We start from the raw sequence: 15,627 nt of genomic DNA on the forward strand, positions 1-15,627 counted from the left end.
ATATGCTCATGATAAATTTCACGAGAAACAGCCTTTTGGAATGACATAGTTTAAATGATTATTTGTTTTATATAAGCACAATTTTAAATAAGTGAAATGTTATTGACCTGCAGGATTCAAACCTGCAACGTTTAAGTCAACAGCTCATATTTTTAACATTGACCAATCACAGTCTTTCAGGAAAAGTATTACTTTTATTTTTTCTAAAGAAACAGAGCAACATACATATCAAGGATACAGATAAAAATACAAATATCAACGTATCTTTTACCTCTGGTCCAGGAGTTAAGTCTGTACACATGAACATGGCAAGCATTATGTTGTTTTTTTGTGATATTTGTATGAAATGCACACTGCAAGGCACAGCCAGGTGCGGACTAAGATCACAGAGAATGGTGAACGTACAAAAGCAGAGTTTGTCACAGTGTGCTCGATGTATCTTTAAAATGGGTTCTTAATGAAGGAATGTTCTAGGTCCAATAAGTAAAGTTATATGGATAACATCTGTGACATGCTGTTGATTATCAGAAAAAATCTTTTCAACTTCAAACTTCAGTTTGTAAAAACAAGCACAAGGTGCATTTACCTTAATGCGCTTGCACTGGACACTGAACAAGGATAAACTTTAAAGTACGCAATTTTTTAAAATTATGATGACAAGACTTAAATATAATGTGTTACCCACTGTATGTATGTTGTGTTAATGAGAGATAGGGTGATTTTTAAAAATACGTACTGACCTTTCCTGTACAAAGTCATATCCAATATAAAACTCCTCAAACCTTCAGAATGATTACCACTGTAAGTGCATCAATGTAAACCATTAAACTGGTCTCATGTTGTTAACCAATGTCAATACTGCTGCTCCCTATACACAAATTACACTTTTCCAGATAGAAAAATGCATTCCTTTTTGGCTATCTTGCTTTCAAGAATATGTTATAAAAGAAAACATCGCACGAAAGTGGAAAGACGTCAAATTTTGTCACTAAGACGACTTACAAAAGAAGAACCTCGAGTTTGTCATAAACCTGTTTATTCTTCCTTTGGAACATAAAAAGGAAATTAAAAATTTAGCTTTTAATTTCCCACGAGTAAATGAGAACTGGTGCTATTGAGCTCCAAAAATGAAAACTGAAGGAAAAAATAAATAAAAAGTCTAGACTGGTATGTGTGCAATATCCCAACATTCAAAGTCCTCTCTGAAGCCATGACAATAATGCACCAACCAAAAGCATCAGAGGGACTTGAATACAAAGTGCACAAATCAGATTTTGGAGCAGCAGTTCCTATTTGAAGGATCCAGCTTGATATCTTACAACTTACAACTTAAATTTAATAATTGTACAAATCAATGTCTTTCTGTGGTTCAGATCATGTTACAGAAGATATTGATAGGCTTTAACTTGTCTTGAACCCAGAAATATTCCTTGAACTCACTCTCAAATGTCTCTACTGTCAACGTGATCCTGTGAGTGTTGCATATGATATGGGTGACTGTTTTCCTTGAACTCATGTATGTTTCTGGTATTACAGTAGAGGAGGATCAGTTTATCCTTCGCACAAACACTCACAAGCACAGATTCAGATTGTCAGTGCATTTAACCTCCAACCAACCCATATGTCTCCTGGTTTTAATGTCCATAGTGGCTGATACTTTTCATTGGGATCCAAAATCAAACACTACAAAGAGATTTTTCTATTTTGCATTTTTAGTTTAATTTGGTAAATGTTTTTCATTGCAAATTACATTATCAGCATGATAAATTGCTGATATATGGTGATATGTCATATTAACATGGATTTAAGGTCAATGTCATTCTCTTGCATTAATGACCTGGAAATAGGTGACCTGTTGAAAGTAATGGACGAGTACGTTTTGTTTCCTGTGACTTAATTCCTATTCAAACAAGAAATTAGGATGGGATGTACTGAATAGCTTCTCTCCTTTTTTTCCAGGTTTTAATGGGCAAAATAATCCAAGCTTTTCATTGTGAACTTTTGGAACTCCGAATAGCAATTGGTACAATTTTGGGTTAAGAGTCACTTACAAAGGCTAGATTGAAAGTCAAAACATCAACAAATGGAGTTTTCTGATGACTTTGGATTTTGAATTTCGAATAACAGTATACAAAGACAAATCCATAGAATATAATATCACAGCGGTTCTGTATAAAAAAGAACCTAAACAATAACAATGCTTTGAAAATCCTCATTTTCCCACAAAACACATTCAATTAATAAAATGTGAGGGTTACTTGAGAGAGCAAAGTTAGGCAATTTGTCCATGACCCTGTCCACACATGAGCTCTAAATACAAATATTCACTGTCTGTCTTCAAATCAGTCATAATGGTACAGAACCTTGAACATGTTAATCTCTTAGAGAACCAAATTGCATTAACTGCCCAGTTTTGCTTTAGAAACCTATGGTCATTGTTCTTTCTGAGAAGTGGATGAGTAGCAGAAATATGCATTCGAATTGATCGATCAACATGTGAAAAGCCGCAGAGAACTGAAAGATATTTAATCTGACCAAAAAGGAGACCAGTTCTTTCGTGGGAGGTATGAAGACACTATATCAGACTTTAGATCGAGATGCATGATTTAAGCACCTGTTTTTTTGTTTTTTTTATTACTGACTTGAGGATTTCTGAAGAATAAAAAATCAGGGGTGAGCCATTCTCCTTTTCTGAGATCTTTAAATGATTTGGCTTGTTCTTCAAGAGGATGTGGAATGTTAGTAAACTGCACAGAAACCCCCACCGTCAGACCATCCTGCAAGTGACATTGATAGATTGTGTGTTCTTGACAGACACAGTTCTCCCTAAGAGGATCTGATAACACAAGACTTTTAGGGTGGGCGTTTCTCACTAATAGCACACCTTTTAGAGGTTTGCTTTACATATGTTCTCAGCGGAGTTTGCGTAGGCAAACATAACTATCACTATTGCTCAGAATTAAGAGCCGTTTTAGTGCGTGACTCATCCATTCATCCACAGCATTTGTGCTTTGGACGTGATGCCACAAATCATGCAGCTTGTTGAGGAGAGATGTTCTATTACTTTTCGAAGTGATCTGACTTATGGTTTCTGTCTGGCAAAACATTCCCACAGAAATAGAAGGACCCAAGCCTTCAATCTAGAGATCAGAAAACCATAAAGACTTGCATGTGGGCCTTTTATGACAGTGCAATAACCCAGAACACCATAGCAATGCACTTAAACCTTTTAGTACACCTTAGCAACTGCATAGCAATGCCCTTGCTGGGCTTCTTTTGCATTTGCAAGCATCACATTTTCTCTAACTCAAATCCAGCCATCTTTAGCCAATAACCTTAACCGATAACAATAACCGTTTGTTTTGCTTTGGCAGGTTTCATTCTCATTCAGCAAGTTACTTGCTAAAGACACAACAATTAAGGGGACAGATGGACATGCATATGTGCATAATCCTTCCAGTCCATTTCCATTTATTCATTGATGTACTGGTTACACTTAGCTACATTTAATATGTGCGTGTTTGTTCCCTCCTGTTGCACAGACACACTTGTTACATGTGGCTTTTTTCAGCTAATACACTAGCATTAATAGTTTGGGGTCTGCAAAATTTGTCACATGATCCTTCAGAAATCATTCTGAATTGGTCCTGTACATCTCCTCATAGTGCAGAGACGGGGAAATACTAATGTGATGAATGTAGATGGTTGTAGTGTGGATTTGTGTCAGTGGTTCTCAACAGGAAAATCAAGTGGTGACCCGAAGTGATATCTAAATTGTTTATCGTACAAAAAGTAAGAAATGTCCTTAAATTCAAACTTTAAAATGTAGTAATATTTCCAAGAAATGCTAAGGCCTGACAGTATGCTAAATTATTACCATGACAAAAGCTAACGATGCTGTCAACAGACAAATAATTCATCATATAAAACACATTGGGGTCAATGCAAACCCTGTGAACCCGTATTTAAGCCTAGGTCACATTTTCTTTATGTTCAGTAGTTTTGTTCATGGTTTTTCATGTACCCTCTCCATTTTGGCTTCATATTTTGCCTAGTAGATGCATTTGTGCCACAATACTGTGCACACATTTATTTTGCTCTCTTGACTATGCATGATTATATTGTTAGCTGCATTTTATTATTTATTGTCTACGACCCTAATCAGAACAGATCTGCGTCCCATCAGTTTAAAACCAGTTTTATGCTATGCCAAGTTTGCAGCACAAAATAATGACAGTACTTGTTGTTGTAGAAAATGTCCAGTTTGTTGATTGGTTGATCAGTGGCATTAGATTTTGGGCGACAAGAAGGCACCCAGATGCAAGCGTTTAAAAAATGTGAAGGTATCGCAGAGTTTTTAAAGTCGATCTCTCTTTGATTACTCGCGTAAGGATGAAATGGTGCTCATACAAAAATAGTCAGCTAACTTTTCGGTCTGAACAAAGAGAAAGGACTCCTAAGCAAAAATCCAGGGAAAGCATGGAAATTCCAGATTTAAACAGAACGGAAAAAGAAAACAAAGCACATCCACAACACACAAACTATACCCACAATTCAACTCTCTTGTGGTGAGTCCACGTTCAGCCAGGGATGAAATCAAATCACAGTGGGAACTCGCGGTGAGGTTACAGTCCTTACAAACAGGCTTTTTTCATTATGTTTTCACAGCAGTCAACATCATCTTCTGTTTCGTTGTTCTCGTGGGTTGTGCTCAATTGAGCAATTACCGTTCACTGATCAAGAGAGATGTTTCCAATGGATCGGCATGAATACGTCACTACACAACACAAAGGGATGAACAGGACGGGAGTTTGGAGGAAGTCGGACGGAAGGTGTCGATTCTGTGGGGAGAGCAGGCAGTAGCTATCATACAGCAACAATGGCAGCATCGAGAAACATTTTGCTGGTTCATTACGGATAGATTTGCCTTGCGTGCTTGCCAGCCCCATTGTGGGGGACGTTTATTGTTGGTCGAAGTGACTACCAAACCGGTTTGAATCTAGGATGGGGTGCCAAATTGATGCCGTATCCACTTGCTCCACTCTTGAAAGGGCCCCAGATGAGCGTTTGAGGATGTGTGCTGCCCCTCCAGCCTAATTCTTTTCAGATTCCGCTCCTTTTGTATTGGAAAATGTTCAGGGCTGAAGCAAAATCCAGGAAAGGCTTAATCTGAGCCACTGCAAATCATAATGGGCAGTGGTGTATTTTCTCAAGGGCCCCCTCAGTGAATTGTGGGGATGTCTCCCATCCAGGTCCCCGGTAGCGGTCTGGGATACGTGTATGCATTCTGTGAAAACAACCAAGAAGGAATTAGGTTTACACAACAAATATAGCATTGTAATGGGCACTTTTCCAGCACAATTGGAATGCACTAAGCATGTTGTTTACACCCAGACTCAATGCAGCCTGACAAATTAGCTTTCAAATGTGTTTAATTTGATAGCGTTCCCAAGATGATGTTTCTTGTGCAAACAATCCTTTGCTTTTAATCGAGCTATGCAGTCTTAGACTCTCATTGAGGAATCAATTAACTGTCACAACTATATATTTGGTATCTTTCTTCATGCAGCCAGGAACATTTTTAAAAAGCATGCCTTTTTCCAATTAACTTCTAAATGGGATGTTCGAGAGCTGAACAGTTCACTTAATTCACATAAACATGTTTCACATCCGCTCATCTTCAAATAGAGAGTAACCTATGCTGTGTGGCGAACAGCTCTTCATGTTTAAAATAATAATTAAGCATTAAAATCACCCTTCTGGTGAAGAAGCCATGCATGCTTGGTCATGTTGCACCAAGTGTGAGTTACCGCATGCATACAGATCATTTACAGTGGTTCCACTTCTGCTCAGAAAAGTGCAGTTTGTTCCCTACAATGTCCTTTCATCCAGCCAACAATCTTTTTGTGTAATCAAATGCCAAACGGAGGAGTTTACATGCTGCTTATATTTTGCAGTTTAATATATGATATTCATTCTGTGTGAAGATACAAAAACAGTAGGGGTCTAATCTCTCAATCGCAGGGCTACACAGAGTTGTAATTATTGAGCTTATGAATAAATCATCTTTCATGTCTTACAAAGTTGAGCGAGTGGGATTAAGTCTCCATGTTTATCCTGAGCTGAACATGGTGATATAGCAAGCAAGAGCATGACTTTGTTTCTAATGTTATTATATTGAAAAAAAGGCAAATTAAAAAACAGTTATGTGCAGGAAACATTCAGGCATAACATGGTGACTGATCAAAACAACTTAGGGAAGTCAAAAGTTCACATTTTTTAATGAAATTTTTACAAAACATTTTACATAAAAACTCTCTTCATAACTGGCATTGTCGAATGAACATCCAGTTAGTGTTACGGTGAGTCTGACTGATTTATTTAGACATAACTATTATAAAGGCTGTATTAGCATAAATTATTAGCATAGACCATGTTTACTACTATCTGATGACATTTGGGTCTTTTTATTACATTCCATGGTTTTGTTCAAGGCTTTTAAGGATGCAGGAGTGCTATGCAACCAGCATAATTCAGCAATCTGACTAGAGAGTTTGATTGGTTAGATGCCAATAATTGATATCGTCTGCCTGTCTGTCTGTCTGTCTATCTGTCTGTCTGTCTATCTAATCAAAGAACATGATGTGGAGGAGTATAATTGTTGTGAGCCAAATTCAAACTCCTATTGCTCATATAAGCACCACTGGAGTGTGTCAGGATATGTGTGTTTACTGCTTATCTTGAGTTTTGGGATTTCTTTGATTGTTATAAATCACTCAGACCTTAGAGATAACGACTTAGCCAGGGACTCTGTTCACCGTGGTGGGAGATGCTTCACTAATGGCTTTTTAATTTGCACCTCATCAGTCCTGCAATAGAGGTTTCCAGACGGAGAATGGATAGCGCTCACCTTATCATTGATTAGTCTTCCTCAGAGACTCTAAATGAGCCTGTCCATCAGAGGTACTCATTTCTAAACAAAATAGCAATTATTATCATTATGCCAGCTCTGGATTGTTATAAATGCACCTCTGTAGCCTAACTGCCCTTTCCACACACGTCTGCACTCATGCGTGTTAACATGTGCATATGTTTGTATGCAAACTTGCCCTTGATTTATCAGCCCTTGTGAACAGAGGACAGCAGCTCCAAGAGAAGCGGGCCAAACACTGTGCACATATAAATCGTGATGGCCACTCTACCTCCGCCTGTACAATAGAATCATGAGTCATGCGGTGAAGCAAATTAACTGATGGGCCACATAAATTCTTATGATGACAAATAAAAATGTCAACATCAACACTTGGCAAGGTTTGAACACATTTCATATTATATGGCAGACGGATGAAGTGAATCGAACAGTAGAGAGACCAAAAAAAAAAAAAGGTGGAGGCTTATCTTTCATAGCTCAAGAGTCTGACAGAATTTTGTTATGTATGTAATTGTTAGTCATTTTATCTGTTGACGCATCACACGTTTCATGTGCATAAAATGTGCTTTCATTCATGCTTTGATTGTCCATGCTCAGAGAGCAACATAGTGTCGGCCTAGATCCGGCCCTCATCTGGTACGTGTTGAATCCACATGTAAGATTGGGGCTGACACTATGTTGCTGTCTGGATGGAATCCAAAAGATATATTTCATGAATATTTCATGATATTTTCATGATGTTTCAGAAGACTTGATATAACGCACAAGTCACACAGACTACTTCTATGGTTCTTTTAAGGTATTATACAGCATGACACATGTAGAACATGTAAAAGAAAGAAAGAAAAAAAGATGTGTAAGAAAGTTCTTTTACTTTCCTCTGGGAATTAACGGGAGAGGATTTACAATAAAAGAGTAAGGGAAGAAAAATGCATGTGGAATCATACCTAATTTGTAACTAGTTTATTGTTTTACATTATACTAATTTGAAACAGATCCCAGAGGTGATTGCATGTATGTGGACACCGCGTTTACACACCCACCCACAATATTCACTCATACTCCTATCAGGTAACATGGAAAAGGGAAAAACCTGCGGAGTGAAATGAGCATGTAGGTCACGCAACAATTTCCTTTTTGATGACTGTGATGGCAGTATGCAAATGCACACCCAGAGGGGTCGTAAAGGGTTTGGATCTGTATAATTGTCTCTATTACTAGCAGGAGAATGACTTTTATAAGTCAAATGTTGGTAATTGCTGAAAAAAAAAAATAGACAAGCATCTGCTGGGAGAGATGGTGATATCTTCACAATACTGTGACATTCTCAGAGGGGAAATTTCAAGAAACTTTTAACTGCACTTTTAAGTCCCCCCTTATGAAAGAGGGCAACATGTGGAACAGCTTGTTAGCTGTGAATAACCGAATCAAGTTAAATAAGTTCTACAATTGCAGGCGTATTGATAACTGAGAGAGAATTTTGACCTTTTAAAGCTCTCTGCAGGAAAGACTCTTTTTGCTTGCTGATTATACTGCAATTTGATTTCTTCAATGCTGTTTGGATTTTGGAAGCTGGCTATGTTTGAAAGGAATTACTAGCATACTGTGCTCTAGTGTTGGCACGCTACTGAAACTTCAATGCAATACCTTGAAAAATATCAATATTTGATACCACATTTATTATTAGGGGCCAAGCACCGAAGGTTCTGAGGCACCTATTGTATCTGTTCCGGTTCTTCTTCTTCTTCTTCTTCTTCTTCTTCTTCTTCTTCTTCTGCTTCTGCTTCTGCTTCTGCTTCTTCTGCTTCTTTTTCTTCTTCTTCTTCTTCCTCCGACTGGGCGTCTATGGCAGCCCATAGAACCGTTTGCGGGAAAGTTGTTTTGGTTTGACATTCTGATAGAGAACAGTCCCAACATTAAATACACAAATTTTGGTGTCTCTAACTCATTGCCTCTAGCGCCACCACCTGTCCAAAACTTCACTTTTATTATGCTAATAACTTTTGAACCGTAAGGCCTATCAACAAAATTATTTTTTCCTTTGATTCCAGAGCTCATGACGATTCGATTGCACCCTATGACGTCATTTTCCATCATAAAAATATGGCCGCCATTTTGAATTGTTCAAAAAAACTACTTTTTCGAACTCATCCTAGACGGTTTGTCCGATTTTCACCAAAATCGCACCAGATCATCCTCAGGCAGTGGGGACAAAAAGTCATGAAATTCAAGTTGATTCGTCAAACCGTTTTCGAAAAACGCACGAAAAAAGTTTACGTAGCGCTTCGAAAAAGGACGTAAGGCTGTATCTCTGCACTGCTTTATTGTATTGAGACCAAACTTGGTACATGTCATCACATGCATGACCTGAGGCTACATGCTGCGCTTCGGCGCAGCGCCACCTACTGGTCCGGAGATACAGAAAATGGCTATTTTTGCTTATAACTTCTGAACGGTTTTTCCAAAAATCATAAAAGTGGTCTCGTTAGATTCAGGGTGTCATGTCGAGTTGAGCGATATCCAATTTTCCCAGATCGGCCATTTTGGCTGTCGGCCATTTTGAATTATGTGCTAAAATGCTGTATTTTCTGAACGCATGAACGAATTGTTACGAAACTCACTATAGGTCATCAGTACGATGCCCTGAAGGAGCCTGAGAAGTTTCGAAACAGCGCTACCTAGTGGTACATTTTATTTTTCAAATGCTCATAAGTCTGGGTGTGGTTGACTTATTTTCACGGGAGTCATCATGTTAGGTCCCTGAATCCTTGCCGAGTCCACAGATACCAAACATGCTAGGTTTTGCCTCACGGTTTGTGTAGCGTTGTGATTTAGCGCTTAAAAAACATTTGCCGATGTCTTCGAAACCGTTAGTACGATAGAGACGAAACCAACGTCAGAAGTTTGAAACCATAGCTGGTTAATAACACATAATTGCCCAAATGCCAAAATATGCCCGCTGCGTTATTTTGGCATTTGGCATTACAGATTCCCGTAGGGCCCTACTGAGGTTTCTGGGGTTCGCCAATTTTTACCGGCGTTTTATTCGCAATTTCAGCCGACTAACCGCGCCTCTGACCGCCTTGACCTCCCCCAGAACGACGTTCAGGTGGTCAGACGCAGCAGAAGCTGCGTTTGCCAAACTGAAGGGTTGCTTCGTTTCAGCCCCTATCCTGATAACCCCTGATCCATCACGTCAGTTCGTGGTGGAGGTCGATGCGTCAGAGGTGGGGGTAGGTGCAGTGTTATCCCAGCGCTCTCCTTCAGACGACAAGATGCACCCTTGTGCGTTTTTTTTCACATCGTTTATCCCCTGCCAAAAGCAATTATGACATTGGCAACAGAGAGTTGTTGGCAGTCAAGTTAGCTTTGGAGGAGTGGCGCCACTGGTTAGAAGGGTCAGGGGTACCTTTTATCGTCTGGACCGACCACAAGAATCTGGAATACATTCGTACTGCTAAAAGACTTAATTCCAGGCAGGCTCGGTGGGCTCTTTTTTTCGGACGTTTTAACTTTACTCTTTCGTACCGCCCGGGTTCCAAAAACATCAAACCCGATTCTTTATTGCGCATTTTTGACCGTTCCGATCGCCCGTCTACTCCCGAGTGCATTTTACCAGAGAATCTATTCATCTCTACACTCAGATGGGAGGTCGAATCGAAGGTCAAGAAGGCCTTAGAAGGGGTAACGCCTCCGACTCGTTGCCCACCGAACCGTTTGTTTGTGCCGGAGAGTTTACGGTCCAGCGTCATTCAGTGGGGTCATTGTTCCAATGTGGCTTGTCATCCAGGAGTCAATCGTACTATGTTTTTGGTTAACTCTCATGGCTCGTGACGTTCGCAGTTTTGTAATGGCTTGCTCAGTTTGTGCCACGGGTAAGACTTCCAATCAACCTCCAGATGGGTTACTCCAACCGCTGCCGGTGCCTTCGAGACCCTGGTCCCATATCGCGCTAGATTTTATCACCGCCCTCCCACCCTCCCAGGGTCACACGGTAGTTTTGACCCTGGTGGACCGGTTCTCGAAGGCGGCCCATTTCATTCCCTTGCCCAAATTACCTTCAGCCAAGGAGACAGCGTTGGTTGTCATTGACCACGTCTTTCGGCTTCATGGCCTCCCGATAGAAGTGGTTTCTGACAGAGGACCCCAATTTGTGTCCAAATTTTGGCGAGAGTTTTGTAAACTTCTGGGGGCGACTGTCAGTCTGTCCTCTGGGTTCCATCCCCAGAGCAATGGTCAAACTGAGCGAGCCAACCAAGATTTGGAGAGAACGTTGCAATGTTTAGTGTCTAAGAATCCTTCCTCCTGGAGTCAGCAATTGTCTATGGTGGAGTACGCCCACAACACGTTGCCAGTGTCATCCACGGGCCTATCACCATTTGAGTGTAGTGTAGGTTACCAGCCACCAATTTTTCCTAGTCTGGAATCCGAAGTCGCGGTCCCTTCCGCCCACGCCTTCGTCCAGAGGTGTCACCGCACTTGGACTAGAGCCCGTGAGACTCTACTCCAAGTGGGGGCACGCACCAAGGCCAAAGCCGATCGCCACCGGCGGAGGCCTCCCATATACGTCGTCGGTTCCAAAGTGTGGCTTTCTACCAAGGACATTCCTCTCCGCTCCGTTTCGAATAAGCTCGCACCGAAATTCATTGGCCCGTTCTCTGTCACTAAAATCATTAGTCCAGTGACAGTCCGTCTCAATCTTCCTCCAGTGTACAGGAGGATTCATCCCGTATTTCATGTTTCCAAAATTAAGCCCGTATTTTTTGCTTGCATTAATCCGCCAGTCCCGGTTCCCCCCCCGCCGCGTCTCGTAGACGGGGAGCCAACTTATTCGGTCAATCGTGTTCTGGACTCTAGACGGAGGGGACGCGGATTCCAGTACTTGGTGGACTGGGAAGGTTACGGTCCGGAGGAGAGAAGTTGGGTACCGGCTAGAGACATCCTGGATCACTCCCTTATCGATGATTACAATCGGCAGGTAAGGGAGTCTGGGAACGCCAGGAGGCGTTCCTAGGGAAGGGGGTACTGTCACGGTTGGTAAATCCTACGTTTTCTTCTTGTCTTGTGTTTCTGTTGTTATATGTCAGCGCGCTGATTAGATGGGCGTTCCGCTCATCAGCGCTCATCACCCATCCACTCATTATCCCTCTCACCAGCTGCAGCTTGTCAGATCATGTGTATTTATACTCACCATTTTCTCATCTACCCTGTCAGATCGTTGTATGTGGTTTCCCGGTGTGTCTGTGTTCCTGTCGCGTTCCAGTCTCTTGCCTTCCTTGTTCCGGTTTTCGTTCTGTGGATTTTTATGGACATTATCGCACTATTGGACACTCATCACCGCATCTCTGCTTCTTCACCTATCATCTGACCATCGGAGTTCCTGCATCACTTACCTGTTTGCCTGTGTTGGATTCATTACTGTTCTACCTTAAATAAAGAGTTATACTGCACTTGCTTCCGTCAGTCTGTCATGACAATAATAGAACAAAACATGAAATTCCCATTGACTTCAATATAGTTTTTTGATGTAAAATGCTATACTTAACAAATGCATTGCTGTAACATTATGAAAGTCAGAATTTGCCACCAGCACCATCCCCTGAAGGTACTCAAAAGATTGAGACAGCGCCACCTTTTGGTCAAAAGTCATAATTAAATATACAAAAATGCTAATAACTTTTGAATGAATTCGCCTATTGTAATGACTCTGGTCTTAATTGATTCCTTGGGTTATGCCGAAAACAAAGATACATTTTTTTGCCAAAGTCAGCCAAACTTCCTGTCCGCCATCTTGATTTTATCACTAATTACCTACTTTTTCGAACTCCTCCTAGACCGTTTGTCCAATTTTCACCAAAATCGAATCGTATCTTCCCCAGACCGTGCCGACTAAAATTTATGGATTTCGTGTTGATAGACAAAACAGTTTTCGCATTCCGCAGCATCAAATTTGAGGCATGCTGCCAAAATGACTTTTCAGGCTTTATCTCTGCAATGCCTTCACATTTTGACACCAAACTTTGTTTGTGTCATTTTCACCTCACTCTGACCACATCAAATCAATTTCATAACTGCGAAAAACTGCGCACCTATTTGTCGAAAGTGATCAACCATTAAATCATTTTAAAAGTTACTGTATATCAGATTTTCAGCCATTTTGCCAAAATTATCTTAAAATGTCTTTAATTGCTCCTTGCTGCAGTTGGTCTGCCAATCTCACCCATGATGGCAATTGTTGCTGCTTCTTGCGCTTGGCCCCGGTAGTGGCTGCTTGCAGCTATAGTTATTATTATTATTATACACAGGTTAGATAATATGTACTAATAATATCTTATCTTAAAATGCAAGCATAATGAATTTGAATCCACTAGTAAATAAAATGTATTGTTATTATTAAGTTTAAAGAATTTCTTATATTATGTTTGATGAAAGCACAGAACAACTTACATTTTTTTTTTCTCCAAGTCCTGAAGTCGGTTGCCTCAAGTTTGAGTTTTTCATCTTCTGTTCTTTTCACAGCTACAGTGTTCAACATGGAGTGCTTTAATACTTCACATTTTGGTAGGTTTTGTGTAGTTTGAGAGCCCCGACATACTTCAAGCGAAATCAAAAAACGAACTGGTGTGATGTCGTTTAGAAAGAAGGTTCTAAACAGTTTGCCAAAGCGAAAAAGCGGAAAAGTTTGCTCTGGCTGGTAAACACAATTGAACTACCATTGGTCCATGGCGATGATGTAATAGATAGGTGTGGCTCTGAGACTCCGCCTTCTTTGACGTGGAAATCGAGGTCAGACGTCAGCAAGTAAAAACATAAATTCAGTGGTGGAGAGTCACTTTATGGTAGAAACTGAAGTTGTAATTCTAATTGAAATAGACACTGAAACTGTTTTTTTTTTTGATGCTGTAAAACTGCATGCTTTGCAACCATCTATCGTATAACATGCTATATAACTAAACGTGATATGACATTACTGGACTATCGAATTGCGGAGCCCAGGGAAACATGTCCACATCACTATGATCAGTTGCTTTCTTAACTGCCTCTTTTTTACTACTTTCTTTTTTGTTGTTGAAAGGAAATCGCACAACACATATTTACAGATTCATCTAAACGTCGCTTTCAGCAGCGTGGGTAGTGTCGGGATGTTTGCTAACAGTATATTGCTGGTCACATATTTTGAACTTCTTTTCACCCCAAAGCATAGAACAAAACAGAACGTCCTGGTTGCGTATGCAACCCACCGTTCCCTGAAGGAGGGAACGGAGGACGTAGTCGACGGTCGACTGAATTGGGATCTCGCTAGAGAGCCTGTCTTCTTCGAGTACTATTGAACGAGCCAATGTAATTGGCGTGCGTGATTCGCATCACACACTCCGCCCCCGCGGCGCGGGTATAAATACGGAAGTGGATGCACGCACTAGTTGCTTTTCGCTGAGGAGCCGAGAGTAACCCGGGGTCAGCGGTGGTCCAGCGGTAGTGGCAAGGGGACTACGACCTCCGTTCCCTCCTTCAGGGAACGGTGGGTTGCATACGCAACCAGGACGTTCCCTTTCAGTCGAGAACGTCAGACGTAGTCGACTGTCGACTGAATTGGGATCACCCATTGAACACGCCACTAACGCTGCCACCTTCCAGTGCCTAAACCAAAGCCTCCTGATGCCCCCGCACACTACATCGGGGAGGAACAGGGCTTAGGCCAGGGAAGTCACTGCTGTTCCTACAGGACCACTGGGAAAGCGTTCCCCGTACGTTGGAAGGAAGGGACGCTGCGGAAGCCACATCCAACCCAGAGGGAGGTAATGTGGAGAATACACACATGAACTGGGCGGAAACCGGGCAGTCTAACATATGGAATGTCACTGGGGTGGCTCCAGCCTATGACGGGGGGAGACACACCGGACAGTGACGGCAGAGAGACTCTGCCGAGGGAAGACACGGGCTCACCGCAGGGAGCCGTATCGTGGAAGAATACACATATGGGGTCACCGAAGGGACCGCAACATATGGACCCAGCCTAACACAGGTTCCACACTGCTTACGAGTGGTAGGCCTAACACCAGACGTTCCGCACGTCCGACGTCGGAGGGGTGTGGAGGAACTCAACAGGTTTCAATTTTAAGGGAACTCAACTGGAGTAGAAAGGCGCACGTATCCAGTCCATAGGAGGGGAATGGCGCAGCAAGCCGACACTTGAACCGGGCTCACGGTGAAACTGGCTTCATGAGAAGGGAGCCCACGTGAGGCAGCGGTTCAACTAGGTGTCGTCCAGCCCCCAACTCTAGAATCTGTTTTAGCAAAGCATATCGTCAATGCCCAGGCGGAGCACTTTACACTCATCATAGAGGAGCTCAACACCTAAGTGGACATGTTGCATCTCGGATCTTTGCCGAAATGAAGGCAAGCACTAAGTGCAACTTTGCATGGAAACAGCCTTCCCTCTCTGCTGAATTCCAACAGATATTTGAAGAGCTGGTCTGAGGTCTATGACTTGCATTCTGTACACGTTCAAGCGAACGGACAGAGAAGCCAGGGCTGGATCTGCCTCCTCCAGGGCAGCGCTTGCAAGCTCACCACCTGCTCCTATTACGGGAGAGGTAGGAACCTTGGGCACAATCCGAGCCGGGGTCTCAGCTTGTGAGAGTTAGCCGGCCCAGACTCCAGGCACAATACGTTGACCGAAAGCGAGCAAGTCCCTA

The 15,627-nt window shown here is 41.7% G+C and overlaps 1 protein-coding gene and 1 long non-coding RNA gene across 3 annotated transcripts in view; one reads left to right on the forward strand and one right to left on the reverse strand.

The window, feature by feature from the left end:
* The window catches only part of LOC143732774 (uncharacterized), a 120,363-nt gene that overhangs the window by 46,748 nt on the left and 57,988 nt on the right, over positions 1-15,627 (forward strand). The window lies entirely within an intron of this gene.
* The window catches only part of lrrtm4l2 (leucine rich repeat transmembrane neuronal 4 like 2), a 41,206-nt gene continuing 25,753 nt past the window's right edge, over positions 175-15,627 (reverse strand). Inside the window, exon 3 of one of the 2 annotated variants that reach the window (XM_077224057.1) lies at positions 175-5,287. Coding sequence is in view for 1 of the 2 variants with exons in the window: in XM_077224055.1 (XP_077080170.1) it covers positions 5,222-5,287 (66 nt within the window). In the remaining variant the exon portion in view is untranslated. The remainder of the gene's footprint in view (positions 5,288-15,627) is intronic. The other variant, XM_077224055.1, reaches the window with a different exon arrangement.

This window comes from Siphateles boraxobius, unplaced genomic scaffold (assembly GCF_051911475.1).
Source record: "Siphateles boraxobius isolate OS27281-9 unplaced genomic scaffold, OSU_SipBor_1 9, whole genome shotgun sequence".
Classification (NCBI taxonomy): domain Eukaryota; kingdom Metazoa; phylum Chordata; class Actinopteri; order Cypriniformes; family Leuciscidae; genus Siphateles; species Siphateles boraxobius.